We start from the raw sequence: 17,315 nt of genomic DNA on the forward strand, positions 1-17,315 counted from the left end.
GATAATTAGTAAAATTAACAGTAAGGCTCAGAGAAAGTTAAAGTTTTCCTCTCTTAAAAATACTTGGAATTCTGTAATTAAATAATTCCCCAAAATGGATTATTTATGTCTTTCAACAACATTCTTGAGTCTACCTGATTTTTTAAATCATTTAATAAAATCTAACACCCATTCCTATTAAAAACATTAGAGAATACAGGAATGAATGGACTTTTCCTTAAAATGCTCAATAGTGTCTATTTAAAATCATCAGTAAGCAATGGAGAAAAACTAGAACCATTCCCAATAAGATCAGGAGTGAAAAAAGGCTGCCCACTATCACCATTATTATTCAATATTGTATTAGAAATGTTAGCTTTGGCAATAAGAATTTTCCTGATTTTTAAAAATATTTGGGTAGCATTTTATGATTACACAAAAAATAAAGGTCATAACAAATGCAATGAAATCATTTGCATGCATTATCCCTAGAGTATTATAACCATATTTATACGGAACATGCATTGTTTCAGTGCAGAGAGGGGTTACATTTGTAGAATCTATCTCATTTCTAAGATCAGTCATTTTAGGTTGTATACATACTCTTAATCTTTCTTTCCTTTACTTAACAGCAATGGTTTGATATTCCTTAATTTATTTTATTGATAAAATGAAGAAAAAATCTTAGAATAAAAGAAATCAGGTTCATTTAAAGTGAGAAGCTGTGGGAAACCTTTTGCATATGACAAAATTAAATGCTTCCATTCTGCACCCCAACCCCTGGCCCCATGAGACTATAAAAGCACAGAAATGGGAACAGATGTAATCTCATATCCTATTTTGAGCACAGGTTTTAAATGCCATCAGGGTTAAGTTAATGGGCTCTGTTATTAGTTACTCTGTATAAACATGTTCCACTTGAAAGAAAAAAAAAACTAACTTGATTTCTTTTCCTGACTGATTAGACAGAATGGATTTGTAAAAATCATTTTGAGATGTAGCTAAAACAAAAAATTCAGCAGCTCTGTTTTGCCTGTTTTACTAATATGAATCGATAAAGTTTTGCCTTTGTGGAATCATAATTATTTTATCTTTTGAATCTTGAATCTGATTAGAAAATTCACAGACATCTCAAAAATGGGGGATCTAAAAAGAGAATAGACCCATGTATACAAAAATATGTGATGTCAAAAGAATTGGAAATTGAATGCATGCCCATCAATTGGGGAAAGACTAAACAAGTTGTGGCATTTGAATATAATGGAATACTATTTTGCTATAAGAAATGATGACCAGGTGGATTTCACAAAAACCTGAAAAGACACACAGGAACTAATGCTGAGTGAAGAGAACAGAACTAGGAGAATGTGGTACATAGCAAAGCAATTCTATATAATGATCAAGGACAATAGGCTTATCTCTCTTCAGCAATGAAATAATAAAAGACAATTCTAAAAGACTCATGATGGGAAAAAAAATGCCATCCACATCCAGTAAATATGCATATTGATGCATACTATTTTCACTTTTTGTTTTTTCTTTCTTGTGGTTTTTCCAGTTTATGATTCTTTTTTTCATAAAATGATTAATGTGAAAATGTTTAATATGATTGTACATGTATAACCTAAATCAAGTTGTTTGTCATCTTTGGGGGGGGGAGGGAAGGAAAAAATATAAAATGCCCCAAATTACAAAACTGAATGTTGAAAACTATCTTTATGTGTAATTATAAAAATAAAATACTATTAAAATTAAAAGAAAACTCACAGACTTAACAATAGGGGAATATAAAAACAGATTGAAAGCTAGAATTGCCCCCCAAAGATACTATGTCTCAAACATGGATATAATTTTGCAATTAGGTAGCAAAAACAAAATAGTTCAATATAATAAAAGGCAATTCTTTTTAATGAATTGTTCAATTTTCAACATTTGTTCCACATTTCTACTTCAGATAGAATATTGGAACTAGAGAAGTCATTGGCTTTACAAAAACTCTTAGGGTTTGCCTTCCCTCAAATATGTGTCAACATGTATGTGATAAATTTAATATAAATATAACATTTAATAAAACTTAGATGATACATCTATTAATTTAAAGATCTCAGAAAAATGTTTTTTTTTTGCTGTCAGGAATAGTAGACAAAGAAAAATGTAAAAAATATATTATGAAAGGCAATTAGGAAAAAATTAACAGTTTTAGATTCTGAGACAGGAACATCTGAGATTGAATTCCTCCTCAGACACTAATTGATTATGTGATGCTGGCAAGTCACTGAGGCAAACTCTTTATTTTCCTCAAGTGTAATAAGGGTAGTTATTGTGAGGTAACAAATAGAAGTTGTTTTATAGACCTTAATACTACATAAATGCCAACTTCTTTAATGCTTTTAGGGATCAAGAAGAAATATTCAACTCACATCTTATAATGCTTTTAAGTTTGTATGAAAACCATATAAAGATTTTGCAAGTACTGTCAGTCACCACTTTGCAGATGAAGAAAATGAGACTTAGTGAGTTAAATCACACATCTAGTATAAATTGAGTCAATCAGTGAGTCAATAAACATGTATTAAGCATTTACTATATGCCAGGTGTTTTATTAAGTACTAAAGATGCAAAGACATGCAAAAGATAATCCCTAACTTTAATAAGCTGCCAGTCAAATGGGCAGGGAATAAGCCCATTCAAGTCTTCTTGAAGGTACCATGAAGGGAAAGGCATCAGGGTTGGGCTTTGGGGGAAAGTAAATATATCAGCAGGGAGAGACTTCACACATATGAACTCATAGGATTTTCAAAATAACCCTTATGTCATCATGATTGGTTTTTATAACCACATGTTGAAAATAAAGAAATTGAGGTGGGAAAAGCTGATTTAACCAAGATCAATGGTCTTTTTTGGTAGGAGATGAAACTAGAAACTCAAGGTTTTTGATTTCTATTTCATAACTTTTTAAATCTCCCTATTTATGACATTCTTTTAAAAATCCTCTTTTTCCTCTGTTTCTTTTCTTTTCAAAAATTTTTAGACTATGACCTCATCTCTTCAGAGACAAGAGCTATTTCCTTCAGGTTTTGTAAAAGAAAAACAAAACTTCCAATTAAGTGTAAGTTCAAAAAGTAGTAGAAGAGCAGAAATATGATCTAAATCACTTTGGTATGGTGAATCTCTGACACTGGGTAAACTGAGGCTGGTCTGTCTTTTATTCTGAGAGTTCCAAACCGCATTGGACTAAGCCAATAGAATATCTGAGCTAAATCTAGCACTAATATAATAATGCTCCTGAAGTATATACACCATAGAACAGAAGCCCACCAGACCACCTAAAGAGGAATTAAATAACCCAAGCTGCGAATGCACCAGATCAAAAATTCTCATGCACAGGAAAGTGCCTGAGAGTCCCTGATGAACTTACTGTTGTATTTTGTGTGTGTATATGTATGTATGTATGTATGTATGTATGTATGTATGTGTATGTATTAGAGAGAGAGATATGACCTCATAAATCACTTCAATCTCCTATTCAATGAATAAAAAATGAATCTCTGTTTGCTAGCAATGCAAGAGATAGGCTAATAGCTTTTTCTGTAGGAGTTATTAATAGATCCCTTGTCAACTCTGATCTTATTTAGAATGCATGTTGGACATAAAAAAATTAAACATGTTATGTATGGAAATGTGTTTTATAGTAATCATGGCAGTATATGCTAAGTTAATAATGCAAATAGTTTTCATGTTAACCTTTTTGTTTAATTAAGCAAAAAAAAACTATTTCTTAATTCAGATTTTCTTCATAATTGGATATCTTTGAGTAACTAAAAGAAAATCAATTGTTTTAATTTCATGTGATTACATCAGGAAATAAAATTCACTGTAAGCATAGAAGATATATATATATATTTACATATGTACATGTATATGTATATAGAGTCATCTCTAAACTAAAATATTGTAAATCATGTAGATGTAAAATTTTATAACCTTCATAAGGAAAGATCCTTAACTATAAGATTTTAGCTTAATTATCAGTAAGCTATTAAGTGCATATATTATATAAATATATAATTTATTACATATTTGTATGAGCACTTCAGTTTATAGAAATTAGTATTTGTCTTAGGACAGGAACATATATTTAAATGGTCTAGTCTCTTTGCTACTTACGTTAATTAGGTTGGCTATACTGAAAGACATAATGGCTACTGCATATTCTAGACATCCCTTTAAATAAAAAAATTCACAAATAGTCTTTTTTTGTGAAAATGAATATGTGTTTCTAACAAAATATTTTGTATAGCTACCTGATTTTCTCCCTCCTAAAAGGACTACCCCTTTCAAAATGCTTTAACGAGAGAAAAAGAGAGAAAAGAGAAAAAAGAGAGACAAAGAGGGAAAGACAGAGAGAGACAAGAGTAGAGGAAAGAGAAAGAGATGAGAGAGAGAGAGAGAGAGAGAGAGAGAGAGAGAGAGAGAGAGAGAGAGAGAGAGAGAGAAAGAGAGAGAGAGAGAGAGAGAGAGAGAGGGGGGGGGGGGGAGGAAAAGTTGAGGGCGGAGGGGGAAATAGATCAGGAACTAGAGACAAAGATGGAAGGGAAACCAGGGGATCAAACTAGAGACAGAGCAGCTTCATTGGCAAGATCTCTCTCTTTTTAAAATAATCTCCTTAATTGTGTCCTACTACTCATGAAACTATTAGTCAGCAAAAGCAAGGGAGAGGCAGTGGTCACAGGAGACTGAATCTAAAACTATAGTAACCCCGCTTTCCACATGCAAATTTTTCAAAAAATTATCTCACATTTTGACTAGAGTGCTTATTCTGGCACTCATGCTAGAAGTAGATGATACAGAGATTAATGGGTCTTATACATTTATATATCTATCCACACACAGAGACCAATATAGCTATATATCTATCTACATATACTACATACATATATACATATATATGTATGTATACACACACACACACAGATACACACACGTACACAAAAGAGCTGTAACATAAGGCAAGAGTTGATGAAACATGATACAGGGCAGCTAGGTGACACTGTGGATAAAGTTCTGGGTCCAAGTCAGAAGGACCCAAGTTCAAATCTGACCTCAAACACTTACTTGCTGTGTGATCCTGGGCATTTCACTTAACCTTCAGAATCCTCACCAGTAAAATGAGCTGGAGAAGGAAATGGCCAAGCATTCCAGTATCTTTTTCAAGAAAACATCAAATGGGTTTATGAAGTCAGACGCAAATGAAATAACTCAATGACAAGAATGGAGAAAGAATGAGGGAAATGACTCCTACCCTCATATTCTCCTCTCACTAATATGAGTGAGCATAGTGAATATTGATGTATATTATGCTTAGTGAGAACACACAATTAAACAAGGTCCCTGTGCATTAATTTTTGCCAAATGATTTCCATTAATGATTAATTCAAGAAGATCCAGATCCATCTTTCCTATACTTTCCTTTCTTATATTCACCTCCTCAAGTTCTGACTTTTTAAATAAAATATCATGCTTGTCTATCCACTGGGAAAACAGCATCAGTGCCTAAAATATGTGATTAATTTAACAATTAGGCATTGACAGGGATTTGATGGTGCAATTGTTTTTTTTTTTTTTTTTTTTTTTTAAGTCCCTAATTGCTTTTATTTTTCTTCTTTTTTTAAAATTTTATTTATAAATTTTTTTGACATTATATATGCATGAGTAATTTTTTATAACATTATCCCTTGTATTCATTTTTCCAAATTATCCCCTCCCTCCCTCTACTCCCTCCCCTAGATGACAGGCAATCGCATATATTTTACATGTGTTACAGTATAACCTAGATACAATATATGTGTGTAAATACCATTTTCTTGTTGCACGTTAAGTATTAGATTCCGAAGGTATAAGTAACCTGGGTAGATAGATAGTAGTGCTAACAATTTACATTCACTTCCCAGTGTTCCTTCTCTGGGTGTAGTTGTTTCTGTCCATCATTGATCAACTGGAAGTGAGTTGGATCTTCTTTATGTTGAAGATATCCATTAAGTCCCTGATTACTAAAAGAATGCTGACATGACAACTGATATTAGTAACAGGCCATTTCTACCATAATTAGGTTCATTTTATTCCCCCCCCCCCAAAGGCCATCAAAATACAGGTATTGGTTATGGGTCAGATAAGAAGGCAGTATGATTTCAAATTAGATATTTCTTGTTTCTTATCTTCAAACCAAATTAGAAGGAACTATAAATCACATATTTAATATAATTTGAAGTTCTTTTCAAAGTTTAAAATAACTTAAACCTTTAAAGATCACATAAGAAACAGCTGAAGCAATTGGTGGGATTTAGCTTGGAGAAGGGAAGAGTGAGAAGGGTCATAAAGATGTCTTCATATACTAGAGAGGCTGTTCTGTGGTTGAAGGAGCATGCTTGCTTGTGTTGTGACAAAATATAAACAAAATGCAGGGGAAAGAGCTTTTGTATTAGAACAAGAAGCCTCGAGTTTGGAGGCAAGATAGTCTTGTGGTAATTGGACTAAGGCTAATGAAGAAGGAGCAGAGTTCAGATGCCGAAACACAGTATAAATGCCTCATTGTCCCAGCCCTGAAAACAGTCTATCTGAGTCACTTCACTTTTCAGTGCCTCAATTTCTTTACTTTAGTTGAACTATATAGATCCCTTTAAAATAATAAAATTCTATGAATGAAATCCATCTCCTATACCTCTACATATGCTTGCAAATACCATTGGCAAATGGGAATGATGTAAATAGGTTATTGGATCATAGATTTTGATTTGAAAGAGACCTCAGAGGTCACCTATAATAATATAAACATGTTTTATAGGTGAAAAAAAATGATGCTCAGGAAGTTTAAATGATTTCCCAAGATCAAACAAGTAGCTCCTCTGATGTCAAGCTTGCTAACATTTCTACTGCCTACAAAAAAACACCAAGTAAATTTGCTCTGAACACACCCAACATAATTGACCATAACTGACTTGAGCCAAAAGAAATGTTCCAATTCTAGAATGTTGTTTTTGTTAGATCATGTCCAGCTTTCTGTGACTCTATTTGGAGTTTTTTGGCAGAGATATTAGAGGGGTTTGCCATTTCCCTCTCCAGTTCATTTTATAGATTGAGAAACTGAGGCAAACAAGGTAATAAGAGTTGTCCAAAGTCACACAGCTAATAAGTGTCTGAGAATAGATTTGAACTCAGGAAGAACACAAAGTATGGCATTCACTTGTTCTGATTGATTACTTCATCACCCATCTGATAAAATTCTGGGATTAACTTTGTCTAAATATTTTGGGTCATATCACACTTACCATATGACTTTTCCAACGTCTAATGAAGACCATTCAATGTTGACTGGATTCAGAGGCTGGGTATTTTATATAGAAAGTTTCCTCCTTCAAAATTGCATTTCTTTCTTTGTCTTTCTAGTTTCTATAACCCTAAATTCCTGCCCTGTATTATCCAGTGCTCAGAAGATACAAGTAACATTAGCCAAGTGATTGTACACAAAATCCTCTTTCAAGGCAAATAAAGATTTCATGAAACCTAACATGCCATATTAGATTTCCTAATAAATGTCATCACAACAATGGCTGCACATAGTGTTATTAAAATAAATAGATAAAGAAATCAAGAAATCAATTAACTATCCTGGGCTTTGTTCCCAGTTTGGCACTAAACATGGGTTCTTCTTAAGGGGTTGTTGATCAAAAGAGCACTTTCTTCTAAAGAACACAGAAAATGAAATTTCTCAATAGAAAAAATGAACTGGGGCACTGTCACTATCAAAAATTCTACTCTAAGGGACATTTGATTCCAAAAATAATAATAAATACATAATTGATTAAAATGATTATTATAGCAGTTCACATATGCATAGTATTCAAGGTTTGCAAAAAGCTTTGAATATATTATATCGAATATATTAAATAATGGAGAATATATCAAATTGAGTATATTATTGCATTTAAGCTTTACAACAAAAATGTGAGATAGGGTATTATATCATTTTATGGATAAAGAAATTTGAGGTTAAGGTTAAGGGACACATAGTAAGTATTTAGAGTATCATTTGAACCCTCATCTTCCTGAATCCAAGTGCTAACACTTCATCCACTACACCTTGAAACTTATAAAAATGTACAGTGGAGGCACTTTGAACTTCTGGGGAATAACTTCCTCTTGCCATATAATCTGGAAAATTTCTATCAGCTTTTATAGGAGCAATGGACTCTCGACCTTGAAAATCTCAGATAGAATAGAATCAAAACTCAGTGCTTTGCCACGTGAAAGTTGTCTAATAGAATTCAAAACTCTTCTTCAGTTGGAACTTCAGCTAGGGAGTGATTGATTTCAACTTGAGATAAATGGTCAATAGAAGAAATTGTCTTGAAGCAATCACAGGGGATCTCTCTCTTAGTGATTGCTGGCAAGATTCTTGCCAGAGTTCTTAACAGACTGACCATATACCTAGAAAAAGGTCATGCACGCAAGAGCCAGTATGGCTTCAGAAGGGGCCGAGGAACAGTAAATATCGTGTTTACTGATTGAAAGCTCCAGGAAAAATTCCAGGAACAGAACAGAAACCTGTATTTAACATTTGTAGCTCTCACCAAGGCCTTTGATACTTTCAGTCATGAGGGCTTATGGAAAATTATATTGGAACACAAGGTTTTACAAGGGTTAATGTTGAAAAATTATCCATGCATAGGTTTTGAAAATTTTAAAAAGCTTTAATAAAAAAAGGAAATTATGTCAAAATTCTGTTGCTCAGAGAAGTTCATAACTATAGTACATCAATTTCATTCTAGCATTCCTACCCAAGTTCTGGACAATTGACAATCACCAATGGAGTGGAACAAGGCTGTGTGCTTGCTCCCATGCTTTTTAAGTATGATGTTTTTAGCCATGTTGTCAAACATTTTCATTGTGGACTAACACAGAATCAAAGTCAGCTCCAGCACTGATGGTAAACTTAACTTGCAAAGGCTACAAGCCATAACTTAAGTGGAAGGAATATTGGTACATGATTTTTGTTTGAGATAATTGTGCACTCAATGTAGCCTTCAAAGCAGAGATGCAATAAAGTATGGATTAATGCTTGTGCTAAATATTTTTGGCCATGAAGCTTATCAAACATCTGGCAGCCTCAACCTTCCAAAACCGACAAAAGGCCTGAAGTAAAATCACAAAAATGATATTCCATAACAAGAAAAGCCTGAAACAGTGATGTTCTTAAAATATCAAAGTCTAGAGGGTAAATTTGTAAAGTGGGATTATCTTAACATGGGAAATAATTTCTCTGCATGCAATAGCTCTCTTCTTAGTCTTCAGGTGAGAGAGACTGATGACTTGTGTGGCTTTGCCTCATTGAAATCCAATTCATGCCCATGTCAAGATATACCCTTGTGATGTCATTGTTCCTTTTCTAGAAGGAAGGCTGAACGATAACAATCTCTGTTCTTTGGAAGTGATTTAGCTAAACTTTCTCTGATACAGGGGAAAAAGAAATGCTATATGCTTACATACAATATTCTCTATAACCTGGCAGACAGAAACAGTCTATATTCCCTTACCAAAAGATACTGCTCAGCTAAAGGTTAATAATTTTCTTTCTTTTCTTACAACCTTTCCCTTATTTAAAATAATCAAAAATTACTGAGAAGACAAATAAACATGTGGCTTTTCCCCATACCAAGTCCAAATGAGAAACACCATTGAAAATTATATTTCTATGTTTGAAAAAAACAGATGCCCTCCTTGGAGTCTAAGAAAATGCTGAATTTTTACTTCTGTTAAAAACTGCCTAATTAAAAAAAATTTCCAATTCTGACACTCTCTGTGTAAACACCAAGAGAAGTTGAATAAGGCCTGTAGAAGCAGTTTCTGCTATATTCCTAGCTCAGATACAAGGAATCATCTATGTTACAGATCTACTCTTTAATTATGGAGATATTCAAAAGATGAATCTTTTGTGAGAATGGATCAAAAATAATTTTAGTTGTAGCTTCCTTAAAAGGAAAAACAAAACAAAACAAAATGAGCAGGCCTTAGATTTTAAATGAGTATAACAGAAAATTCTAAGCTACAAAAATTATACAAGTATGAGCAATGGTAGATGTAACTTCTAAGGGCTTAAATTATTATTATAGATGAACTAACCTGTGTACCTTTTTAAGTTCAAAAAAGAACACCATAAAGAAGTTTTGGCCAATTAAACCAGGTTTCTATTATAGTTTTTTCTTCCTTAACTCATTTTCATTCTATTTGCTATAATCCCTTCAAAACTGCCATCCAGTTTCAGATTATCACAGCCTCTGGCATTGTCCTGCTAACTAGAATCTTGGATTGGAATTTCCACATATCTGATAACAATTGCTTTCAAATTGACATGGATCAGGGAAAGCTGCTTCTTCAAAGCTCAGACAGAATCTAATAGCCTCCAGTCCTTCCTTAAGGCCAGAAGGGTGGCAGACCCTGCAGAGAGAGTCATTTCATTCTTCAGAGAATTAATACCAGTCACAGGAAACAGCCAGGGGATGATGACATCATCTCAGCTAATAGAGCTTTTCTGACAGTGGGGAAAAGACAGAGAAACTGCTGGGCTTCTCTTTCCTATTTTTAACATCAATTATTTAACTCTTAAAAATAAGTCACATGCCACATGATTCAAAAGCATTACAGGTAATCATAGGTAACTAAAAATACACTTTCATTTCCCCATTTTTAGAATCGACTGACACAGTACAGTGAGAAGGCAAATTCCCTGATCTTTTCTTCACCTTCTTACTAGAACCTATTTAACCACAAAGACTACAGGAACTAAAAGCCAAAAAGACAATTTTGTACATCATTCACATTCATCTTTCTCTAAAATATATACCACATATAATTTTTTTTTAAATCTTGATTTTAAAAAATTTTCTTTTTCTTCTGTAACTAATAACGTGCCATCATTAGGAAATTTTTTAAAAAACCTGTCTACTTGAATTCTTATTTATCTTCACCAATCCCAGAAATAGTGCTGTATTAAGTTGTCAAATATTAAATTAATTCATCCACCAAAAGTTTCTTTCTGGCATTTTTCTGGTACCCAAATAAAACATTATTGGCCCTGTTTCACTTTCCTTCTCCATCTCCCTTCCTCTGACTTACGGTGTGCTGTTTTGTTCTGATCACTCTGGACACTGTCTGCTGACTGGTTGCTGGAGGCGGAAGAGATGCTGGAGCTCCTGACGAAACCAAATGCTGCCAATTTAGCAGCAGGGAGACGGGAATATCCGGGAGGACGAAGTCCAGATTTGGGGAGATTGGCTCTTACAACATTTGTACTGGAGGCTTTTTTCAAATCAGCTGAAAAAAAGGGTAACAACAATGATCGTCTTGCTTAACAGAATGAACCAGGTAACCTCATAAGTTGTAAACTGCATAAAGCCATATTATTTTTTGTTTTTAATATTTATTTATTTATGTTTTTTTATTATACATATATATTAACTTTTAAAAATACACATTTCTTTATGAACCATATTGAGGGAGAAAAACAGAAAAGGGGGAAAAAAACCATAGGAGAGAAAAAAAAGGAAAAACATCATAGCATCTGTTGATTTACATTTGATCTACATAGTTCTCTTTCTGGATGCATTTCCTATCCAAAGTTTATTGGGAATGCACTGAGAAGAAGCAAGTATTTTATTTTGATCATCACCAAATCTTGCTGTTATGGTATGCAATATATATATATATATATATATATATATATATATTTCTTGTTTCTTTCAGCATCAGTTCATATAAATCTTTCCAGGCCTTTCTAAAATCAGATTGTTTATCATTTTTATAGAATAATATGCCATTACCTTTATAAACCTCAGCTTATTCAGCCATTCCCCAATTGATGGGCACCTACTCATTTTCCAATTCTTTGTCACCACACAAAAATGCTACAAACATTTTTACACATGTGAATCCTTTTCCCTCCTTCATGATTTCCTTAGGATACAGACTCAGTAATGGGTCTAAAGGGTATGCACATTTTCTTACCCCTTTGGGAATTGTTCCAAATTGCTCTCAAGAATGATAGGACCAGAATAAACCATAGTTTCCAATTATCTTTAAAGATTTAAAGCTGGAAGTTGCCTCAGAGGTGATCAATTTTGCCAATGAGGAAATTGAGGCTCATAGTGATGAAGGTGACTTGTCTAAGATCATACAGGTAACAAAGAACAAAATTCAATTTTTATGATCCCAAATGCAGTGTCTTTCCATTATCCTGAGCTGCTTCTCAATGAATATCCTAAAAATAGTATTGCCAAGTTTCTGAACGAACGCATCTCCTGTTTTAATTTTATGGAACAAATTTTTCTAGCAATTCAGGTTTCTAAATGGAACATGCATCATGAATTCCTAAATGCTTGAAACCAAATTGTTATCAGACTCACAGAAGACAGGCTCACAAGATGATTTTCATGATTGTTTGGTTTCTTTCTTTATTTGTTTCTGCTTTAATCTTTGAAACTACTTTAGAATCACATGAAAGCCCATTTATTCCAAAACAGTAACATTTTGGTATTATAAAAAAAAAAAAAAAAGCTTCTATTTCACCATGAATGAATAGTTACTAGGAATTGAATCAGGACTTATTGCAAGGTGATCATTATAAGAAAGGAATCTGAAATACTTTTGATGAATATTTTATTCTATAATACTGAAAAATCTTGTGTCATGCTGTTAATCTGACATAACCCTGGAGAACCCCAAACCATCAAGCTAGGGAAATTAAACAATATCATTTTCAGATTTTTCAGCCCTTGGTCTCTGAGTGTACAGATATTATTTGATATTCTTCTGGGTCTTTATATCATCTAGTCCAGTTGTGAAGAAATCAACCAGAAGTATTTTTCATAGAACGATAGTCCAAACAGCAGTGAGAAAATAACTATAAGTAAGTAATTTGGGACTATAATTATTTGTCTGAAAATGAATTTGAACTCAGAAAGATGAATATTCCTGACTTCAGGTCTGGTATTCATTCCATTGTGCAAGTCAACTGTCCTATATTTGTATATGAAAAAATATTATATATGTTTGTACATATACACATATAACACCTACATATATATTTATATAAAACATATATGTTTATGCAAGCTCCCTGAAAACAGGAACTGTTGCTTTTTTGTACCCTCAGTACCTAGCATATGGTGGGAACTTAATGTTTTTTATTAACTGATCAAATTATTTCTTTTTTCACTAGCCTTTTCTTGTTCCTCTTTTCCATATATAAAATTACATGTCATTTACCTCGTCCAGTAGAATAAGTGGAAATCAGAAAATAGAGTACCAAGAAACTTTAGAGCTGGACTGTTTAAAAATCTTAAACATCATCTAATCCAAACTATGCCTTCTATTGGTGAAGAAACCAAGACTTGGTTAAATACGGAGATTTACTCACAATAGTACAGTTATTCTACTTAAATAGGAGCAGAGTTAAATAGTTGCAGAACAGTTATTGACTTTAACATTGGTAGATGAGAAATCTATAACAATGAAATTACTGAAATTCAGCCCCCAAAACAAACTCTAATACCCATAGTTCTAATTATCTTTCTTTTGGTCTAAAATAACTTTATTCTGTATGTTTGTATTTATTATTCACTCATTTCAATCGTGTCTGACTTTCTGTGAATCCATTTAGAGTTTTCTTTGCAAAGATACTAGATTAGCTTGTCATTTTCTCTCCAACTCATTTTATACATGAAGAAATTGAGGCAAACAGAACTGAATGACTTTCCCACAGTCACACAGCTAGGAAGTAACTGAGACAAGATTTGAATTCAGATCTTCCTGACTCAGACCCCTGCTATATCCACTGTGCCACCTACTTTCCCCTTAATCTGTATACTTTTATACAAATCTAGACATCTTTTATTAATCTCTAGATTATAATCACTGAATAGGTAGCTGAATGAGGTGGTTGAAATTCACTTTCAAACCAGACGACATTGGTCATGTCATTCCATTGTCTGATTTTTTACATGTTTTAGGTTTGCCCATTCCTAGTTACTTAAATGATTTGAAGTTATTCAAGTCTCTAAAACCTAAAAATATGTTACAGTGATCCTTACAAAACTGAGTTCTTTGAAAAGAATTTTAGGTACTGCTATTTTCCAAAAAGATCCAAAGGAGTACAGCTCTTTCCTTAGCACAGTCAACATTTTGATTATTCAGGAATATAGTTCTGTATGTCTGTTGACACATATATATAGCTTTGCCCTTGGGCAGTGAAAAGTGTAGTCCATGGTCTACTTCAAACTGTAATACAGCACAGAATTTAGGGAGAGATAAGAAGTCTCTTACAATTCTCCCTTTTCCATCTCTCCTGGCCATCTCCACCTCATCTATTTCACTCAGATTCCCTTTGGAAGAATTTTGAGAAGACCAATAAATATCAGATACTGAACTTGGTTTTTCATTGTGTCTTTTTCCAAAACCTGCTCCTAACCTGCTAGGTGAAATAAATGATTTATGCAGCATATTAAAAACCTTTCCCAGTGAGTAATTCTATCATTGTTCGTTTAAAAGGAAATTAATAAAAATAAATAATAGGTTTTTAAAATTAGCCTCAGTATCAATAGTTCAAATCCTATGCAGAGCAGCATAAAATAAGCATTCTTTATTTTATTGAATAAATCATTACATTTTGACAAGATTTTATGGAAATGAAAGATTAACAGTCCTGTTTGAACTGAAAAACCGATTTTAATGTCATTGAAGATTTGAAAGATGCTTTGCTATTTCAAAGAGAAACCATTTTGTCCTTTTGAAAAATAAATCTTTTGAAGAAAGAAAACTGGCAAATTCCTCCAAAAATTCAAGAGCTGTTTTTGTTGTGCCTTTTTTCTTTTTTCTTGATCTTCCTTTAAATGTGACACTGTAAATGCTAGAGGATAGCTCTTGAAAAATGACAACCAGAATGAGCTTATATTGTAACACAATTTAAATTATCTGAATTATCTGAATAAAATGATAGTGATGAGGCAGTACCTGCCATTATGCAACATTTTTTTTCATTTTTTATTTTTTTTAAGAAATTTAAGAATTTAAGAAAATAAAAGAATCAGGGATTTGAAAGACAATTACGTTGAATAATGTAGTAAGTCTTATCTCTATGGATAGAGGAGTACAGGAAGAAGGGATAAGAAAGGATTATGTTTTTCAGACTTATTCTTTTCTATAATTTTATATCAGAATAATTTTTTGTAAAGTGCTGTGGTCTCCAGAAACTGCCGATCACTCTCTGGGAGGAGATCTGCTGTGTCAACTCAAATGTCCTGGACAGATTCTTCATCCTGTAGAGAGCCGTTGTCTCCAGACAGTTGCCGCCAACTCTGGTCCAGAGTAGTGACTTCTTCCTCCAGAGACCCGCCTCAAGTCCGGCCCAGACAAGACTCTCTATCTCTTGAGTGCCACTCTCTTTTATCCTCCCAGAGAATGGGCGTGGGATAATGCAAGGGCTTCTGGGAAAAATTACTTCAACCAATGAACTTGCTCCTCCTAAGCATGTAAGCTCCTCCCCAGGAATTCACAAGTCAAACTCCCAGTAAAGGCGGGAACTGGAGAATTGTCAAGTACCAACTTAGAACACTTAGTAAAAACCTAACAATTTTTTTTCTTCTTGTGAAAGAGTGGCTATTCTTTCCTGTCTTGTTTTGAAACACTAAATAAAGATAGAGATATCTGAAAGTCTGAAAGACATAGCCATTTCTTATATCTTCTTCCCATACTTTCCTATCTATAGAGATATGACTTACAAGGTAACTCAAGGTAATTGTCTTTCAAATTCCTGATATAGATAGCCATATCTATATCTTTATCTTTATCTATATCTATCTATTACTACCTGTATATCTCAAGTTTCTACTAACCAGGGAGACAGTAACTGCAATGTTTCAATAAAGCAAATAGAATTTGTGCCCTGGGAGTAATAAAAAGTAATAGACCCTGGAGCAAGGACTTTTTTTTTCTGTTACAATTTCTTATTGTTATTCAATTATTTCAGTCATGTTCAATTCTTCATCACCCCATTTGGGGTTTTCTTGACAGAGACACTGGATTTGTTTGTCATTTCCTTTTCCAGTTTATTTTAGAGATGAGGGAACTGAAGGAAACAGGGTTAAGTGAATTAATTACCGAAGGTCACAAAGCTAGTAAGTACATGACCCCAAGTAGAACTCAGGTATTCCTGGGTTCCAGCCCTGATGCTCTATCCATGTGCCATCTAACTGCCCTCAGATAAAAAGAGGTACACACACACACACACACACACACACACACACACCCGAATACTGAGACCTGGATCAACCTGGATATTTATATTGTAGGTGATGGAGGAAATAGACTGAAGTAGGTATCATGCAAAAATGGCTAAAAAAAACCCACAAAAACTATTTGTTACATGGATGATATGGATTGGATTGGAGGTAAGGCTCCATATAGTGGAGCACTGGCTTTAACAAAATAGAAGTCCTGATTGTTCAGTTATCAGGTATAGCAGCCTCAGTTTTCCTGACGTCATGATTCCAAAAGCAATGCCTGTTACCCAAGGCTGCATCCTCTGCCACCATTTCCAGAAGCTGTAAGGAGCCTACAATGTAAAGCTAGCATAAGATGGGACATGATTTCTTGGCTTGCTTGGCAAAGGAAAGGCGCTCTCTTATGATGACTTAGAACAGCTTAGTCAAAACCCAGTTCAGCAGAGAAAGCAATAAAAGGATTTTAAAAAGTGACCTTTTCAAGTACATAAAAGAAGAGAGAAGCATCCAACAGGTGAAATATAATTATGGTCATGACAACAAAAAAAATCATCTTTCTAAGATAAAATGCAAGCCCTTTTGCTTTAGGATTCAAGGATCATAGTCCTTCATAGTCTGGCTCCACCTTATCTTTTTCACCCTGATTTCATATTGCTCCCTTCACATCTCCACATTTTACTACTTCCCATATATGTCATTCAATCTCTTACCAGCATACTATTGCAGAAACTCTCCCTCATATTTAATTCTTTCTTCACTTTCATTCTTTCTTCACTTCCAACTTCAATAAAGTACAGGGAATATAAAAATAAATAATAATTTCTAGCTTATTTCAAGCTTTAGCCCTAGTGCCATCCCATATTTAACACCTCTATAGTGCTTATTTTTATTTTAGGACAGGCTTGGAGTCAGGAAGATTCTTTTTCTAAATTCAACTGTAGCCTTGGACCCTTACTATATTGTGTGACTCTGGTCAAGTCACTTAACCTTGCTTGCCTCAGTCTTCTC

At 33.7% G+C, this 17,315-nt stretch overlaps 1 protein-coding gene across 7 annotated transcripts in view; it reads right to left on the reverse strand.

The window, feature by feature from the left end:
- Positions 1-17,315, reverse strand: part of MTUS2 (microtubule associated scaffold protein 2) — a 763,366-nt gene that overhangs the window by 413,841 nt on the left and 332,210 nt on the right. For all 7 annotated transcript variants that reach the window (XM_074303560.1, XM_074303559.1, XM_074303561.1 and 4 more), the window contains one exon: positions 11,149-11,346. In XM_074303560.1, coding sequence (XP_074159661.1) covers positions 11,149-11,346 — 198 coding nt within the window. The remainder of the gene's footprint in view (positions 1-11,148; positions 11,347-17,315) is intronic.

Source organism: Sminthopsis crassicaudata, chromosome 3, assembly GCF_048593235.1.
Source record: "Sminthopsis crassicaudata isolate SCR6 chromosome 3, ASM4859323v1, whole genome shotgun sequence".
NCBI classification, from domain to species: domain Eukaryota; kingdom Metazoa; phylum Chordata; class Mammalia; order Dasyuromorphia; family Dasyuridae; genus Sminthopsis; species Sminthopsis crassicaudata.